The sequence below is a fragment of the Triturus cristatus genome, chromosome 4_1 (genome assembly GCF_964204655.1).
Source record: "Triturus cristatus chromosome 4_1, aTriCri1.1, whole genome shotgun sequence".
NCBI lineage: Eukaryota > Metazoa > Chordata > Amphibia > Caudata > Salamandridae > Triturus > Triturus cristatus.
In genome coordinates this window covers 1203690031-1203707704 of record NC_140585.1, presented here as the reverse complement: position 1 = coordinate 1203707704, position 17674 = coordinate 1203690031, and the positions used below count along the sequence as shown (strand labels likewise).

At 44.2% G+C, this 17674-nt stretch overlaps 2 protein-coding genes across 4 annotated transcripts in view; both read left to right on the top strand.

The window, feature by feature from the left end:
- Positions 1 to 17674, top strand: part of LOC146856394 (retinol dehydrogenase 7-like) — a 107754-nt gene that overhangs the window by 2778 nt on the left and 87302 nt on the right. The window contains exon 1 of one of the 3 annotated variants that reach the window (XM_085654520.1): positions 10317 to 10548. The exons of the other annotated variants lie outside the window; for them this stretch is intronic. The gene's annotated coding sequence lies outside the window, so the exon portion shown is untranslated. Of the gene's footprint in view, positions 1 to 10316; positions 10549 to 17674 lie in introns of those variants that run through there. 3 annotated transcript variants of the gene reach the window in all.
- LOC146856395 (zinc finger BED domain-containing protein 5-like) lies at positions 3251 to 16051 on the top strand. Its single transcript, XM_085651247.1, has 2 exons — positions 3251 to 3419; positions 15249 to 16051. The coding sequence occupies exons 1-2, from the start codon at positions 3251 to 3253 to the stop codon at positions 16049 to 16051; spliced, it is 972 nt and encodes a 323-aa protein (XP_085507373.1).

Genomic DNA, 17674 nt, shown 5'->3' with positions numbered 1-17674 from the left:
CTGGGCACTGTCACAAGAGAGTGCCAGACTGCGAGGACCTGCGGCTGAGCTGTGGCTTGGCGCCGATGCCGCTGGGGGCCGCTGGAAAGCAGAAAGCGGGAAGTTAGAGAGCCGCAGTCTGCGAGCCGGTCGCCCAGTCAGCCCTCCCCCCGCATTCCCTCACCTGAACCGGGACCTGGGCGGGAGGCAGTGCACGGCGTTGTCTGTTGGAGGGAGTCGTGGACATCGGTTGCCCCGGTTGGCGCAGCAACAGAGGGGGAATTGGCATAGCGGCAGTCGCTGCTAGTTGTTGAGGCTCTCTCTGGTCGTGCGACTCACCGCCGAAGGAAGTGAAGTGAAGTGCCTCGCCGGTGCCCCGTGTGCAGCAGAGGCTCAGGGAGGCTGCAGGAAGGTATGCCTGAGGCACAGAGGGGTGACTTCCTTTGGCCCCCTGGGTGAAAGGTGACTTGCTGATTTTCTGAAGCCTTTCTTTCCGGTGATCAGCTACCCCCAGAGGAGGGTAAAGTTTACCGGGGTAAAACACAGACATTGGCAGCTGGGCCTCAACCACAGGATGCCTAAAAAACAAACAGCTTCCCATCGTCAAGGAAACGTCCTTGTAAAATCAAACCCCTCGATTCAAGTCTCACCCAGAAACTTAAGGAGTTCAAGGAACACAGTCCCTGACCCAAAGTCATTTTTAAAGTCACCAAAAGCAGGCGTTATCACTCAATTTTTTCACAAACGTCATTTTAATGATAAGAATCTCCCCTTCCCGATCGATTTACCAGTAAGGACTAAATCCAGCAATGTCATGAACCCCCTCCTGGAGAGATCTCACAACATTCAACCCTCTGTAATATTAGGCCACAGCACTCAAACTGGGAGACGCCGGTGCCAATCCTGCACGGGAAATGAATATAATCCAGCTACTGATCTACCCGATTTACCTGGGACAACCTCTGCTCCAATCCCTGGAAAACATGAGCAGGTTGTCCCAGGTCAAATACACTACCACCAACAAGCAACTTTGCAGTCCCCCATTCTGATGTCCTCCTTAGAGCCATCAGGACTTGGCTCAATTAAGACTGAAACACCAGCACAACAAAGAAACTGCGGGTTCCTATCACCAATATTTCTACAGAATTTGGAAACAAAGATACAAAGAACTTTGGCGCTTACCCCAAAACTCCTCAGAATGGCCAACAACACTCGGCTCTCTTCTTCACCAACCCAAAGCCTTCAAAGCCAAAGTCTACATAGTAGCAGCTTCATAAATGACCCTGGTCCTACCTTAACTGGCGAAACGAACCAATCAACTGCAAGGGCACTACTTTGGTAGTCTAATAAAATGGAGCTGCAAATTGATTTGCTATCTACAATCGCACAACGCTTGGTGGAGCTAAACACCAAGGTGGATTTTATAGAAAACAAGCTTAGTGACACGCAGGACAATCAACACTGTACTTGCACATGCGCTGAACTCATCGATAAATGGGCGACACTCCCTAAAATCCTAACAGCTTTGGTAGCCTCATTGAAGGAACAAACAGAAGGAACTACTTGCCAATTAAATAACAGTGGCACGGCATCCACGACAAACAGTGAATAGCATCAAGCCAATTTGGTCACAATTTCCCCGAGTAATCCTATAATAAAGCTTAACAACCAAGTTTTATCCACATCCTCCAAAGTTCACGTCAGCTCACCAGGTCTCAACTCCAGCTCTGGACCTATACACCTAGCCAAAGAGCTTGAGAGCAACGATCCCACCCAGGGAAGAATGGACGTACCTCTCTCAAGGAGGGCCAAAAAAAGCTAAGGAAATTAGAGAAAAAAACAAAGGCTATTAAAAAAGTTGCCTGCTCCGTGACAACCTGCAATCAAATATCACAAGCCGACAATGGGAAAATCCAGAATTTTCCAATTTTCACTATTAAACGCGCTTTGAGTGATGAAAGATCTACAGTATCAATTCCATCAAAAGCAAAACAAGCGACTGAAAGATCATTACAGTAAATTCCCCGAACGGGAGGTTCGCACAGCTTACTAGACCCGGCAACAAATACTCAACCAGTTCCCCCACCAAACATCAACATCAAGAAGTCGGAGCACAAAGTTCAACTAAGTTCACCCAATGAACAAAGATCTAATTTTGGGATCTGCGCCCCCCAGGGCCCTCCTCCATCGGCTCCTTTGAGGACCAGTCTACCAATACAAAATCCTAGGACCAGCTCATAGTCCTGTCAGAGTGACATAGGCCTAAGCAGCAATCAAAGTACCTTATACACCGGTTTAAACGTCTATCACAAAACAGAGCAAGTCAGTAATCTAAGTAAAATCTGCAAAAAAAAACATGAGGTAATCCTCACTCCTAGACATCTCATCAAAGGCCAACATGAAATCTTAAATAGGGGCAATATACTTCGTCTATTTAAACACATTCCGACTCTGTCAGGAACATACTCGGATGAATTAGTCTGGGTTAAGTTCCTTCGCCTTACCAGTGACACCCATGGGGAATCAACCCCAATAGGGCTGAGTCGTCACACCAGTGTGGGGTTAACTCCAGACAAAATATCGCGAAAATGGCAGACTAGGGCATTGATATTGCTTTTCCTGTCCCAGAGAAATATCCGCACGTGTTAGCGGCACCATCACCTACTAAGGAAGTTTACTCAGTCCTAAAGGAGACAGTGTGCAACCCACATGCGAAAAAATTAGCCGCAGAGCCAAGTCTGTACAATACTTTCAGGATCACAAGTACCTCTGAATATAGGACAGTGCACGCTAGTAGGCCATGCCATTCCCCTGGGGTGGGCATTAGGTCTCGTCCAGCAGAGCAGCAACTACGACGGCACCTCTAACATCAAAAACCCTGCACGCCATCTGTTCAGCACCAGAACTCCGGGAAATAACATTCAGCTGTCCATGATCTCCTGGAATGTAGCTGGCTTAAAAAGACTGCTTGAGTACAGTTTAGTGAGTAACTATTTTCGTGGAAATTACATCTTGCGCCTACAAGAGACCTGGGCCACTGAACCATTAATTCTTCAAGGCTTCTACGAATTACATACTACAGCTATTAAACGCAACATCTTCGGGAGAGCTTCTGGTGGGCTGTGAATCTACATAAACCAAGCACGCAGACTAGAGACCACTTTTATTGCAACCAACATCCTAGAAATGCAAGCGGTCCTAGTTAGCGGACTGAAAATTAACAATAACCCAATTCGTCTCTTGGTAATCAAATGCGGACGACATCGTAATAATGGACCACACGAGAACCGGCTTACAGAAGGCCCGAAAGGCTTTGCATGGATATAATCAACAGAATAAACTCCTGGTGAATCAGGAGAAAACCAGGTTACTTATATTTGGGAAGTACCCACAAAAGAAGACCATACATTGGCGACTTGGGGCCCTGCAAATCAAAGCAAGTATGAGCTACAACTATTTGGGCTTCTGGCTATCGGAAGGGGCAAAACCTACAGTCCACCTGAAACATCTGGGAAGGAAAGCGTCAGGCATCATTTTTCCTTAAAAAGCCTTAACCAGCGACTTCACAGTCCAACTGCTGAACCCATTTTGAAAGTTCTTAAGACAAAATTAGTGCCCTCTCTTAATTATGGCCATTTAATTTTTCCCGGTGCCTTCAATAAGTTCCTCGCGAACCATCAAATCTTGGCTTACAAAAAGGTCCTAGCACTCCATAGACAGGCCAGGAGAGCAAGAGTAAGGCTGGAGTTGGGTCTCACCAGTCCGGACATTACTTGCTCAGGTGATTTAATAAAATACTATATCAGGACTACGCGAGCTCCAGAATTGTCATTAAAAAGACAAATTAAAACGCTCTTCAAAGGGGAGGGTTCCCTATGGCAGGTGCACTTGGCAGCAGCCACCAGATTTCTGGACATTGATGTCCAAAATCTGCACAACCCTGTCATCCCAATAACAGCCTGGAGGAAAACAGTGAATACTCAGGCAAAGAGAATATCTTTTGAAAGGGACCTGGAAAGCCTGCATCACCAATTCAATCTTTCCTCACTGGACTCCTCATACATCATGGGAAAACCCCAGCCCTACCTTGAGCAAGCTGTGACAGTCCTGGCTCGAGGAAGAATCACCTACATGAGACTTCTCACTCTGCCTATCACGGATTTTAACTCAACTTGGGCTCGGCAGGACAATTCAGTGGCATGCCGACTGCAACTACCACCGTGAATTGTGGCTCCATCTGTTGTGCTGCTGCGCAAATTTAGTCAGTGAGCGGCAGCGCTTGGTTCTCCCTATCTGTAGGTTGCTTGGCCTACAAAGTTGCAGGAAAGTTTCAGACCTGTGATTCTCCACTAAAACACCTCAAATTGCGGCCCGACTAGCACTGAAACTGAAAACTGGGACATAAAAGCACTCAGTCGGCCGTCAAGCAAGAGAGACTATGATAAAACTTTCCCTCAAGTCCCATGTACAGCACCTTACTGCTAGATAGGACAATAGTTCCAGTAATAGTCCTTTTTACTATTTTAATAGTTTTAAACGTCTTTTCATTCTTATCTAACTGTGTGAGATTTTAAACAAGCTTTTGTTCATTGATAGAATATTGTAACAATTTTAAATAATTGAACAATAAAGATTCATTCATTAGTAAAGAGTACTTTAACTGATGTAGAAGTGTTGAATTCTATACCCATTGCGCCTTTTGACGCCTTCTTGAAAACTTTGTGTTTCTTAATGACACTGGCCAAAAACAAATATGTAGCGAGCAGTCGTTTTCTCGTTCCATGTTTGTCTGGTAAAGTGCATGCGCATGGAATATTGGGGCTAATTCACAGAGATACTAGTAAATCTACACTGAGATATTTACATCTATGTCCATGTGTATATATTTCGACCTTCAAGAATTCATAAATTCAGCATGGAATCCACAAAGAAAGGTGCATCTGGAGCAGGTTTGATTACGGAGTCTTTTGAAAATCATGTGATTTTCAAATCTAGATCCAGTAGTGCCTGGCAGAGAGAGGGCGGGTGGGGATTGCAAAATAAATAAAAAACACCTCCTCGCTGTGCCTTGAGTCCAATGCCGTTTCTCCTACGTCGTCCCTCGTCCTCTCTTTGCCAGAACTAGAAAGCACACAGCCTCCCTCCTCTAAGCTAATCACAACCCTGCAATGCAGCGTTGTGATTGGTCTGAATGTCATGGCTCTGCACTCAGACGAGGAATGGGAGGCTGGGAATTTTCACCACCAAACTGTATAATGCAGCCTGGTGGGGAATATGCAAAGTGCGCATGACTGCTTGGCCAGCCCGAGATGGCCAGCCAAGCAGTCATGCACACTTTGGAGTGCAGCAACTACTCTACCTCATGGACGTCACAGGAGTCCCAGCCCCGCCGAACCAGGCCGAAAATAAATAAATGATAATAACAGAAATAACTTCTGTTATCATTTTATTTTTCTAACACGACTCCGCAAGCAGTGAGGCAATGCTCCTCCACCTTAGCAGAGGAGCCGCCACTGTCTAGATCCTTTTACCTCTGCACAGAGTTTTCCTTGGCGGAGCACTCCGCACAGGGGAAAATTGAATCCCTATGAAATGCATTTGTGTTTCTCCATGGGGAATATTTTTTCTCTGTGGATACAACCCTTCCTTTACACCCCCACCAAATCTTTGGGTCATACATTTCCCTTTCCACCGCGGAACGGGATTTATGTCAGCTGTTGGCTGAAGTAAAATACAACCCTATCCAAGCTATAAAGGAAAATGTGAAATGTGATAAGTTTGTGAATATGCACAGACAAGGCTAACTACGCCTTGAAATGCCTGCAAAGGCTCTAAATCCCACGCTCTAGTGTGATTTATGAGTGTGGGGAACTCTTCACCCATAAAAGACCTAATGGCTCACTAAAATTGTGGATGCTTACTGTCCTCTCCACCCTTCCCAGTTGGGTTTCAGGGCTAGGTACAGCACTGAGTCTGTCCTTCTTGGCATGATGGAACATCTTAGACAATACCTGGAAGAGGGAGGCACAGCCGCTCTCGTCTTGCTGGACTTGAACGCGGCATTTGATACAGTGTACCACTCTATACTGGTTAATAGGCTTTAGTCAATAGGCCTGAAAAGTTTAGCCCTAGGGTGGCTTGTCTCCTTCTTGAAGGATCATGTGCTCCAGGTTTTTTCATACAACGTGAGTTCTCAAACACAGTCTTTGACTTCTAGAGTCACACAGAGAAGGGCTGAGGTGTATGCGGTATGCGATGGCGCCAACTCTTGTATGCGTGAGTATGGTGTGTGTAATCAGGTACTGACGATGCTACGGGGAGGATAAACCTGAACCCCCAAGCAAAGACACAAGGTAAACAAATTTACAAACGGCTTGTGCACAGGACACCGGTGTATGCAGAAAAGTATCTGTGTATTTAGTACTTTAGAACATGTAGAAAAACAAACAATAGACAATGTTGTATATATCAAGAGGAACACTCAAGAGTATCAGTATGTTCTCTCTGTTTATATTCAGATCGATTGCCCAGCCAACACGTGTTTCGTCTGGGTAGTAACCCAAGACTTCTTCAGGGCTTGCAAGCAAAATTGTGAGAAGGTAATCGATCTCTCCGCCGGTTGTAATTCCGTCCCGGCTGGTCTGAGAAAAGGTGCTTCTTGAAGATAATAAAATGGTCCGGAGGTATGTGGACACATTGAAAGGAACGAAGGGGTGTCCCTCCTGGTTGGAGCCCCGAAACACACGGCGCTCTTGGTGGTGTGAACAAAGCCAATGGGCGGGAGTAATGTCAGGAGTCCTGAATATATGTTCATCACAAAGCGATAACGCTGCATGTCTTGCTCGACTTCGGAGATGAGCGGAAGTCTTTGACTTCTAGTGTCCCGCAGGAATCCATTCTAAGCCCCTTAGTGTTCAACATCTATGTACGCCCCCTTGTGGACCTAATAGAGAGCTGTGGATTCACCATTTTCTCTTATGCTGATGATACTCAGATAATCTTTTTCTTGTCTTCGGCACAAGGCCATTACCCATCCTTGCTGCACCTGGGTACGGTGAAAATTGCGTCTTGACTGAATCAAAACTCACTCAAACTTAACAGTGATAAGACTGAGGTTTTGGTTCTGGGCAACAACATCTCCCTTTGGGGTGTGAGTCATTGGCTTGAATTATTAGGGACTCCGCCCACACCGGTTACTAAGGTAAAAAACTTGGGCTTACTTATTGATGCAAAGCTCCCATGAAGCCGTAGACAGATTAAGTAACTGCCACCTGCTTTGCAGTCCTTAAATAGCTGAAAAAGATCCTGTGGCTAATTCCTTTAGCGGCACAGAGGACCGCCATACAGTCTCTGGTCTTTTCCACATTGGACTACGGCAATGTGCTGTATTTAGGCACAGATAAGATGTCCACACATTGCACGCAAGTTGTTCAGAATGCCGCATGCTAGGCTGCTTTACTACCTACAGTACACAAATATGTTTCAGTCTCTCATTTGCCTAAAGAATTTCATTGGCTGAAGGTTGCCAAACATATTGAATTTAAAGCACTGTGCTATATGTTTAAGGCCAAATCTGGCCTGGGACCATGTTACAATCAGGAACTAGTATCGCCCTATCAGCCCACTCGGCTTTTGAGATCTTCAACCCAAGCTCTGTTAGGTGTTCCTAGGTTTTGCTTAACCAGTATAAAAAGCCATTCTTTAGCCTACCTTAGTCCTAAGCTTTGGAATTCTTTGCCGGATGCTCTATGGAACTGTGAGTCACTTCTTACTTTTCGCAAGATGTTGAAGATGTGGCTATTCTGAGTCATGACTGTGGGATAGTAGATCTGCTACTCCCCTGCACTGAGAAAGCTTTTGGGGTAGCCGTAGGAGAGTAGGATCTGCTTCTTATAGTTACCCCCACGTTTTGCTGATTTTTCACTGTTTTTTGACTTGGTCTGACTGGGATCCTGCTAATCAGGACTCCTGTCTATCTGCTTTCTCTCTAAATTGATTACCAGTACCGTAGGTACACTCCAGATTGGATTCTGGGGTACCCTTATAAGTCCCTAGTATATGGTATACTATATACCCAGGGCATAGGTACCCCAGAGGCCTCTGAGGGGCTGCAGCATGTATTATGCCACCCCGGGAGACCATTCAAAATGACACAACAGGTCTGCTACAGTGCATACACACCTTACTTAGATATAGGTTCACTATATCTATCCATATCACTGCATATATAAACCTATCAGTCACCCCTATGGCAGGCCTTATCAATCCTGAAGGCAGGGTGCTGGGTTTCATGTGAGAGGGTGCCCATGCATGAGCAGAGCCCCTCTGCAGCCTTCGGAACCTCTATTCCGGGGTTGTTTGTGATGCAGCCATACCATATATACTTAAGTGCATTATAACCTTGCGGTAAATGCTAACTTTAAAACGGCTGCATGGAAACATGCTGTGTTTGGATTCAAACACCTTGGAATCATACCTCCACACCAGTAACTGGAGGTATGATTCCACCCTACTAGAGGTATAAATATGACATCACTGGTACACCCGGTACCAGCTTTGCAAGCCCTGGCATCACAAAATGGATGCTGCCAGCCACAGACACAAGTCTGTCCTCCTGCTACTGGACAAAACTCTGGCAGGGGACGGCTGGACAATAGGTTTCCTGTCACAGGGAGGTGTGACCACCTCCGAGACAGGCTTTAGTGTATTGGGGCTGTGTGGGTGCACTCTGAGAGTGCTTTGATGTCTGCACTAGGGGCACATTTGGTGTCCCTGTGCATAGTCCAGCTCAAACCGGTTGTAGGGGCTACCAGCCCCTGCTCTGGAGTGAAACTGGAAAAAGGACATGGGTGTAGTCACCCCTCTGTCCTGACCCTCCCATAGGTGAGTCCCCAGAGTTTGTCCCACCCCTTCCTTGGGTATAAAGTAGGAACTCCTGGCTACAGGACTTTAGATTTACCTGGACGGAACTCTGCTACAGAAACCAAGTACTTCAACTATCCACACTACGCTGGATGACCGAAGAATCTCCCTTTGAGTAAAGGAGTTACTCCCCTGCAAGGCAGGCACCTAAAACGCATCTGACTGGTTTGTATCTATGCAGCTCATGACGGACTCCGAAGATTTTGCAATACTTCGGCGGTGGGTTCCTAAGCTTCCCCGAGGCCAACCAGTGCTCTCAGCAAACCTGAGATCCGCAGCCCTCGTGGGGACCGTGCAACCTGAACCCCTGGACACCGTGCACATTCGCAGCCGCATATGCTTTTTGGCGACCCCTGAGACTGTGCTTTGGGCTACTTGTAGTCAAGACCCCGAGCAGTGATTCCACCGAAGATTACTGGCCTACACTCCACGAGTGTTCCGTGGGCTGGTATTTAGTGATTCCTCTCGAGGTCCTGTAGTGTAGTTCCTATTTCCCTAGTAGGCTCTGCGCATTGGAATAATATACCCAATAGGTTTGGCATAGGACTGAGGTCAGTATGCCCCTATCGAGTATATTAAACTTAATTAATTTGTACCAGCTAACTCAGAGACCACTAGAAACTCCTTGTATGCAAGAAGGGATCAGTTTCTGGCAACTGCATAAACATGACAACTTTGTTTCCCTTTAGAATCGGAACACGTCACAGAATCGTGGAAACAATAAATATCAGTTTCACTCAGCTAATCGTGCATGCTTAATTTCTTCAGAGTTACAAAAAGAATAGATGGGCGTTTCAATAAAATGATTTATTGAACAGTCTTGTTTCTTGTGTCAGAGATATGAGCTGTTACAATCACAAGACAGTATGCGAGATATATTATGTATAGCGTAAGCAGTAGAAAGAAATAATACTGCGCTAGCATTATCTTTTAGCTATGACACATATATTCATATACATAAATAACATAGGCTAAAAATGCGAGTACTCATAAGATGCTTCTCTAACTAGTTCTACCCCAGTGTACCTAACCTAAGTGTAGTACAATGTAAGAAGTAGGTGCCGTATTCTATAGGATGTTATTCTATAGTTTATTATAGTATGCCAAGAGTCCCTCTAGGTCAGTGTTCTTCAATCTGTGGGGCGCCCCCGGGGGCGCGCCACCATCCCGAGGGGGGCGCACTCCACCGAGAATCTTACCTTTCTTGTTTGTTTTTCTTCCTTCCAACGTCGCAAGTTATCAGCCATTTCGAATTGGGATTTTTCATTGGCCTGCTGCTCCCGCTTTCTCCAATCAGCACGCAAGAACGTCACTAGTGACGTTCCACCAATGAGTGGGGCAGCAGCTGAGATTGCAGGAAGTGCCGCGAAATTTGCGGCCATAAAGCCCCTGCATGCCACTTTTGCTGCCTTTTCTTCCTGGTTTCATCTGAAGGCTTTCTCGTCGCCGCGCTGAATCTGTGTTTTCCCGTCGTCGTGAAGGGCTGCTGAAATCTGCGTTTTCCCGTCGTCGTGAAGGGCTGCTGAAATCTGCGTTTTCCCGTCGTCGTGAAGGGCTGCTGAAATCTGCGTTTTCCCGTCGTGGTGAAGGACTGCTGAAATCTACGTTTGCCAGTCGCCTCGCAAAGGACTGCTGAACTCTGCACAGGTAAGAGGGCTTTCTCGAAGTGGTGGGGGGGTGTTGGGCTGATGTTCGGCCGTATTGGATGTTTTGATCACAGTGCGCACCTAAAAGCACAGCAGAATTCATGTTTGATTGCGTGTGACGCATTCACGGTACTTCATATCACAGCATTTGTTCGTTTTTCATGTGATTTAGTGTCTGTTTCTTAAACAGAATATGTTTTTGGCTAATCTACCAGTGTTAAGGACATCCGCTTTTGCGAGCGGTAATTAAGATTTATTTAATAAAGAGCATATTTAGGATCAGCATCCTAGTAACTCACCTGAGTATGAGTTCGCAAGTGGCACCTTCTTTATTTCTAAATTATTTTTGGGAAGGTTGGTTACTCAGCCAAACGTTTTACCATTGTGGTTCCATTCTAATCATGCAGAAACTGGGGGGTAGCAGTTCAGCTCCTAGGTAGTTGGTATGTTCTTGTAACCAAAGTTCTGGAATGGAATTAAGTCAGTCATTGAAGAAATTATGTCCAAGTGTGATGGCTTTTGTTAAAGTCGTATACAGTTACGGTACAGTAAAGTCATCATTTGGAAGCACGAGTGCTAAATCAATGTCCAAATATGATGATTTTTTTTGTAATGTCGAGAACAATCCTAATTTCAAAAGGAAAAATGAGGTTTATTTAATAAAGAGCATATTTAGGATCAGCATCCTAGTAACTCACCTGAGTATGAGTTCGCAAGTGGCACCTTCTTTATTTCTAAATTATTTTTGGGAAGGTTGGTTACTCAGCCAAACGTTTTATCATTGTGGTTCCATTCTAATCATGCAGAAACTGGGGGGTAGCAGTTCAGCTCCTAGGTAGTTGGTATGTTCTTGTAACCAAAGTTCTGGAATGGAATTAAGTCAGTCATTGAAGAAATTATGTCCAAGTGTGATGGCTTTTGTTAAAGTCGTATACAGTTACGTACTTAGTAAAGTCATCATTTGGAAGCACGAGTGCTAAATCAATGTCCAAATATGATGATTTTTTTTGTAATGTCGAGAACAATCCTAATTTCAAAAGGAAAAATGAGGTTTAACAGATGGGGGGGATCTGAGCACTTCAGTGTATCAATAAAATCCAAATTACAGAGGATGAGGGTCTTGAATACACTAATAATCTTTGATCAGATGCCGGATTAGAATGTCTGTTTCCAAGTAATAATGTGTAAAGTCAGCATCTTTGGTCTCCATGAGGGTGATCCATTCATTCTTCTTTTTCTGTAATCATGGCTGTCCTGACCACATTTGTCAACAGTAGTGGGATGACATAGAAAAGTGAGTGACACTTCTGTTCAGATCTAGTAAAATGGCTAGTCTTGTCTGCTAGGTCCACAGGTGTTCCATTGGTTATTTGTATGCACATAACTTTCTCCGCATAATTATGCATTTTCAGCATTTCGCGTGACAACAGCGCCAGCATGTTTTCAAGCACTTTTACCCATGTATCTGTCGCAACATTGGAATGTTTTGCACTCGTTTTTCTTTCTTTGAGCACTCTGTCCTAACATTGAGTTTGAACCTGTCTTTTTCCCACCAGCCAATCAGTATTCATGCAGTCGCACAGGGTCTTTGGTTTATTCCTCTCTCTTTTCTTGCACAGCCTCACAGCCGGTTTAAACGCCTGTTACACATGTTTCACTGCTTTTCACACTGGGTTTCAACCCTGATTGTTCTTCATTAGGCCAGGTACCCAAACGGGTCTATGGGAAAAATAACGTACTTTTTGCAGCATATGCTTCACAAAGGAGCTTGTAAAAATATATGGTGGGAGAGCACACATATCTCATTAAGTGCAGGCTGTTCAAGAATAAAACAAAAAATTGAAGTGTTATTTTGTTTTTATTTGGTAAGATTTTAGGACCACATCTAAGTCTCAATGAAACAAGTACCAAGTGCTTTACCTAGTCATGAAGTATTGAGTCCTGTCACACACTTTAGGTCAGTGACTTCTTAAGAGTTTCTCATTGCTCAACTGGGTGTGATTTCTGATATTTATGTTTCCCTCACCTTCTCTGCTTGATTTTGCTTGCGAGAAAGTGTTACTCATATAATCATTGAATTGTCACTCATAAGACACTAACATTATGAAAATGTCACACATAGCAATCTGAAACCTTGCACTGCACTTCTCGGGAGACCCGTTGACTTTAAGAGTCCCAGACATGGAAATCCCAAAAGATTTGGGGGCAATGGTGTGACGTTTACAATGTGGAATGAGGTGTTAGGGTACACTTAAGTCAGAGTTCTTCAATCAAGGGGGGGGCACCATCCCAGGGGGATGCCTTCAGAGGTACCTTTAGGGCAGCAGCCCCTGGGTCTGCACAGAGAAGCTAAATTACACCATTTCAAACCTGTTTGTAAATATTTGGGGAATGTTTAACTTTCTCTAAAATATTCCCGTACTGGAGTTCAACAATTACATAGGCCTCCCAGGCAATTGTGTGAATGTTGCACTTGGGCTGCATTTAGAAGAGCACAGCAGCCAAGCTGGAAAAAACATAGTTTCTTTTAGAATTATACAGGCAGGCAACCACACCCACTGGACTAGAAGGGCTTCAAGTTGCCAAAAGAAAAATGCCAGCCATGTGTTGTATAAGCACCTTGCAAATTGCTTGTCTTGGCACTAAATATGGGTTACAAATAAAGAATTATGTATTCATTTGTAATGTGACTTTTCTGTCTTTGTTCCCTTTCAGTCATGGATCTTTCAGGCAGCCCTAGAACACAATTTAAAGTGCTTTCTATTAATATTTGCTGTTTCGAAGTATGCACAGATAAGTGCTGAAAATACAGCTTTAGGTGACTGCTTATTTTTGTACCGCCTGGCAACCCTAATCATAAAACTGGAAGTTTGTTACGGGATCAGCACATCATTTATTTCCTCCACCCTCGAACCCTGGTTAATGCCATAATAGCAATAGGTTACCTTATATGTGAAATCCTACGTCGCCGCCAATAACATGCTGACATACTTCAAGTGTCTGGAAATGCACCCTACATTCAGACAACAAACTCCTCATTTTTGCCCTTCACTTCTGCACTCACAGCGACCACAATGCCATCACACTGTTCCCCATGCACTCACACCATTCACCCGCTCACCCTGGATGTCTGTAAAATCGAAGTGGAGAGAATGTGGTTTTATACTCAGAGCTGCTGACTTTGTAATTGGGGAGTCTGGTTTGAATCCTGGCCTTGGCGCTACATCCTGTGATCTAAGACAAAATAATGTAATTTATCCGTGCGTAATGTAATAAATCTGACCCTGTGTAATGTAACTGATGGTCATTTAAAGTGTTCCAGTGCCCGGGAACTGAGTTTGCACAATGTAAAACTGTGAAAAGATATTATTTATAAAGAAATTGGCCCAAATTTTTCCCAATATATCAAGGTGGTGTCTTAACCAATGGAGTCATAGATTTGGCATAGGAAAGCTTTATATTTTTAATACACATTTCAAAAAAGGTACAGAGTGGCGGTACGGAGTATCCCAGGAGCCCTCCTTGTTCTGTTCCAGATGCCATTCAGCTGCACATGTTGTATGAACCCTTTTCGATGCAGTAGAAGTAAAGTAGTAGTAAAAGTGATTTTTCCCAGGGCTCCATGAAAATGATGCGTCCATACTTAAACAGTCAAAAAAACACAATTAAGACCTCTGAAAGTGAGATTCAAAGACAGTGCAAGTTTCTCACAGTGCCTGTCACTGGGTCCCATAGTTGTCCCAAAATGCATGTTCATCCAATCCTGCGCTTCTCTGCAGAGTGCACATTACATTAGTCACATGTACCAGTTGTGATTCTGTACAAAGGTGCACGAAGGAACTGCACAGGTGTTGAAATATTAACATGGCACAAGTAAAATAAACTTTGTGCTTACAGGACAGTGGGTGTATTGTGTATGGGGGGATATTGAAGTGAAGGAGCCTCAAGGAAGTACATGCAATCAATTTAACAAACCTGAAAAAATGGAAAGCTAATGTGGCCCTGCCAGAAATCAAATGTTTAACTTGCAGATCATGGCCATCTTACTAGCTATCAGGACTTCAACTAATAACTTGCAGATCATGGTGTATTTTATTTGCCCTTAAGATAAGGCAGCAAGTAACTTCTAGGCATGTCATTCAGTCCCGTGCCCATCACTATGATTCTGATCTCGGGAGTGTCTTATGCAAATCATACGGAGAACATGCAAGTAATATTTCTTAAACATTTTCTCTTCATTGCAAGGGAAAAAGCTACTTGATCGCTAGGCCGAGGACTCCTATTCAAGCACGAGAAACATCTGAGGAAGTGAATAAGAAGGTACACATTTGTTTTTGAGTGATGGGTGAAGGGGCAGTGCTGAGGTTTGCCCTCACTAACCTTTGAACAAGTAACTTGCAGAGCCTCATCAGTGGTATACAGCATATACATACTGCAGTATTTTTGGGAGCACCTACTTAAAGCCTGGATGGGCTGAAATTACTTTTTATCCACTTACCACAGAATGATTCTTTAATCCAAATTTATTTTATTTAAGAAGATTTTTTTTAAAGATTTTTTTTGAAACTACAAAGTTAAAAACCTCCTGTACCTCATGCATCTGTAAAATTGCACCCATGTACTATTCGTTAACATGCAGCTTCAAATTTTGTATCTTAGGTTAAGCAAGCATTTGATATGGATCGTTTTCTGCTCCCAAAGATGGTAGAGTGCTCAAGCGAAAGGTTGAAACAGAAAGCGACGGAGAGAGAAAAGCTGCAAAAACAAGGAAATATGATTCCTCCTATTTGGACATTGGTTTCACCTGCATTGTTGTTAGTAGAGAAAGTAGACCACAGTGTGTGGTTTGTGGCGTGATCTTAGCTAACGACAGCTTGAAGTCAACCAAACTAAGGCGTCACTTTGAAACGAAACATGGGTCTCTAGCAGGAAAAAGCAGAGATTTTTTTGCCAGGAAGTTGACAGAGATAACTCAGCAGAAAGAAGTGGTGAAACATGTGGCAAATACTCCTGCAACTGCATTAAAAGCATCATACCAAGTAGCATATCACATTGCCAAAAACAAAAGGCCCTTTGTAGATGGAGAAAAGGTGATTCTCCCAGCATTGCTCGACGTAGCTAGGACAATGCTTGGTGAAAAAGCAGCAGAGAAGTTCAAAAGTATACCCATCTCAGACACAACAGTTTGCCGCCGCATCGCTGACATGTCAGAAGATATCCAGGGACAGCTCATAGCCAGGTTGAAATCAAGTTTGTTTGCTTTACGGCTGGATGAAGCAACTGATGTGTCAAAGGATGCCCATTTAATTGCTTATGTTTGTTACTGTTATGAAACGCTAGTATTAGAAGATTTTTTATTTTGCAAGCCAATCAAGGGGCGGGCAACAGGATCCGATTTGTTTGCCATGATCAATGACTTCCTGAATATCCATGGCTTAAAATGGGAAAACTGTGTTGTAATCTGCACAGATGGTGCTCCTTCATTGTGTGGTGCTAGGGCCTAAAAGCTAACGTATTGAAAGTGGCTCCACATATTTTGTGGACCCACTGTAGGATACCCCGGGAAGCCCTTGCTGTTCAAAACATGGACAGCGAACTAGAGGATGTGCTGAATTCTGCTATAAAACATTGTCAATTTTATAAAGACCCATCCCACAAGAGCTCGTCTATTTGCAATTTTATGTGCAGAAATGGGAGCTGAGCATGATGGCTTGCTGTTTCCACACCACTGTGTGGTGGTGATCCCGGGGGAAAGTGCTGTCTTGCATCTTTGAATTAAGGAATGAAGTACGGCAGTTTCTTCTGTGTTTGGACCCCTGCAAAGCAGAACAACTATGCAATCCCCGCTGGCTTGTACTTCTAGCATACCTTGCTGACATTTTTGAGAAATTTAATTCCCTGAATCTGTCACTGCAAGGAGCTGACATGACTTCTTTTACCATGAATAAAAGAATAACTGCATTCAAGAAGAAGCTTGAATTATGGAGAAGACTAGTTGAAGATGGCCTGTTTGAGCAGTTTCCGTGTTTAGTAGATGCTCTTTCGGAGACTGAATATGAACTTCCAAGTGTTGCTGAGGTAATAAAAAATCATCTGACTTCTCTCAGGGACAGTTTGCAAAAGTATTTTCCTGAGGACAACGATCACTTCAATGACTGGGTCTTTCAACCATTTCTGGCAGAGGTGGCATGCCATCTCCCAATCCGTATGCAGGAAGAACTGATTGATCTCCAAAGTGACCGCACTCTGTAGATACATTTCAGCAAAGTCTCATTGGGAGAGTTTTGGCTGAAAATGTCTGCAGAATATTCAGCTTTGAGAGAAACTGCTATCAAAACTCTCTTGCCTTTCAGCTCGTCCTATTTATGTGAGATTGGGTTCTCAGCACTTGCGGTACTAAAGACTAAGTACCGTTCAAGACTGGATGTGGAGCACAACCTGAGGATGGCAGCAGCAAAAATCCATCCACAGATTGACCGGCTCTGTGGCGAAAAACAGGCACACCCGTCACATTAATGTCGGTGGTGTTATTATCAATCTGTCATGTGTAAAACAAAGCATCCTAGTAAAAACAATTTGCGCACATTGTATCTTGGAAAATCTTGTTTTGAGCTGTGTAATAAGCCTCTGTCATTTAACCACACCCACTCACAAACCTACAATTAACTAAACTCTTATTGTGTTGAACATTATTTGCCGGATATGGCCCGGGATATGCGGGTGGCGGTCAATCATGTAGTGTACCAGATTCCACAAATTTCTGTCAGGTGGTGGAGGGGCCCGACATTTCAAAAAATTCAGCAGGGGGTGCTCAACCTACAAAAGTTTGAAGACCTCTGCTCTAGGTTCTAGTCAGCTCCATAACTTGAGAATGAGAGAGGTGGGAATCTCTTTCCGGGTCTCAAACTCTAACACCCCGCGAAGGGAGTCAGAACACTGGAAGCTGGACTCTCTGCGAGCAGGGATGACAGCGTCTCTTGTCAGTGCGTCAGGCCGGGACACGACCTCCTCTAAAGACGTGCTCTCCTCCATACTTGCCGCACTTGCCGTGGCAAGGGAAGATATATTTATACCTGGAAGGTGCTTAGGAATGTTTGCATTGACGTAAAGTCGGGCAGAAGAAGACG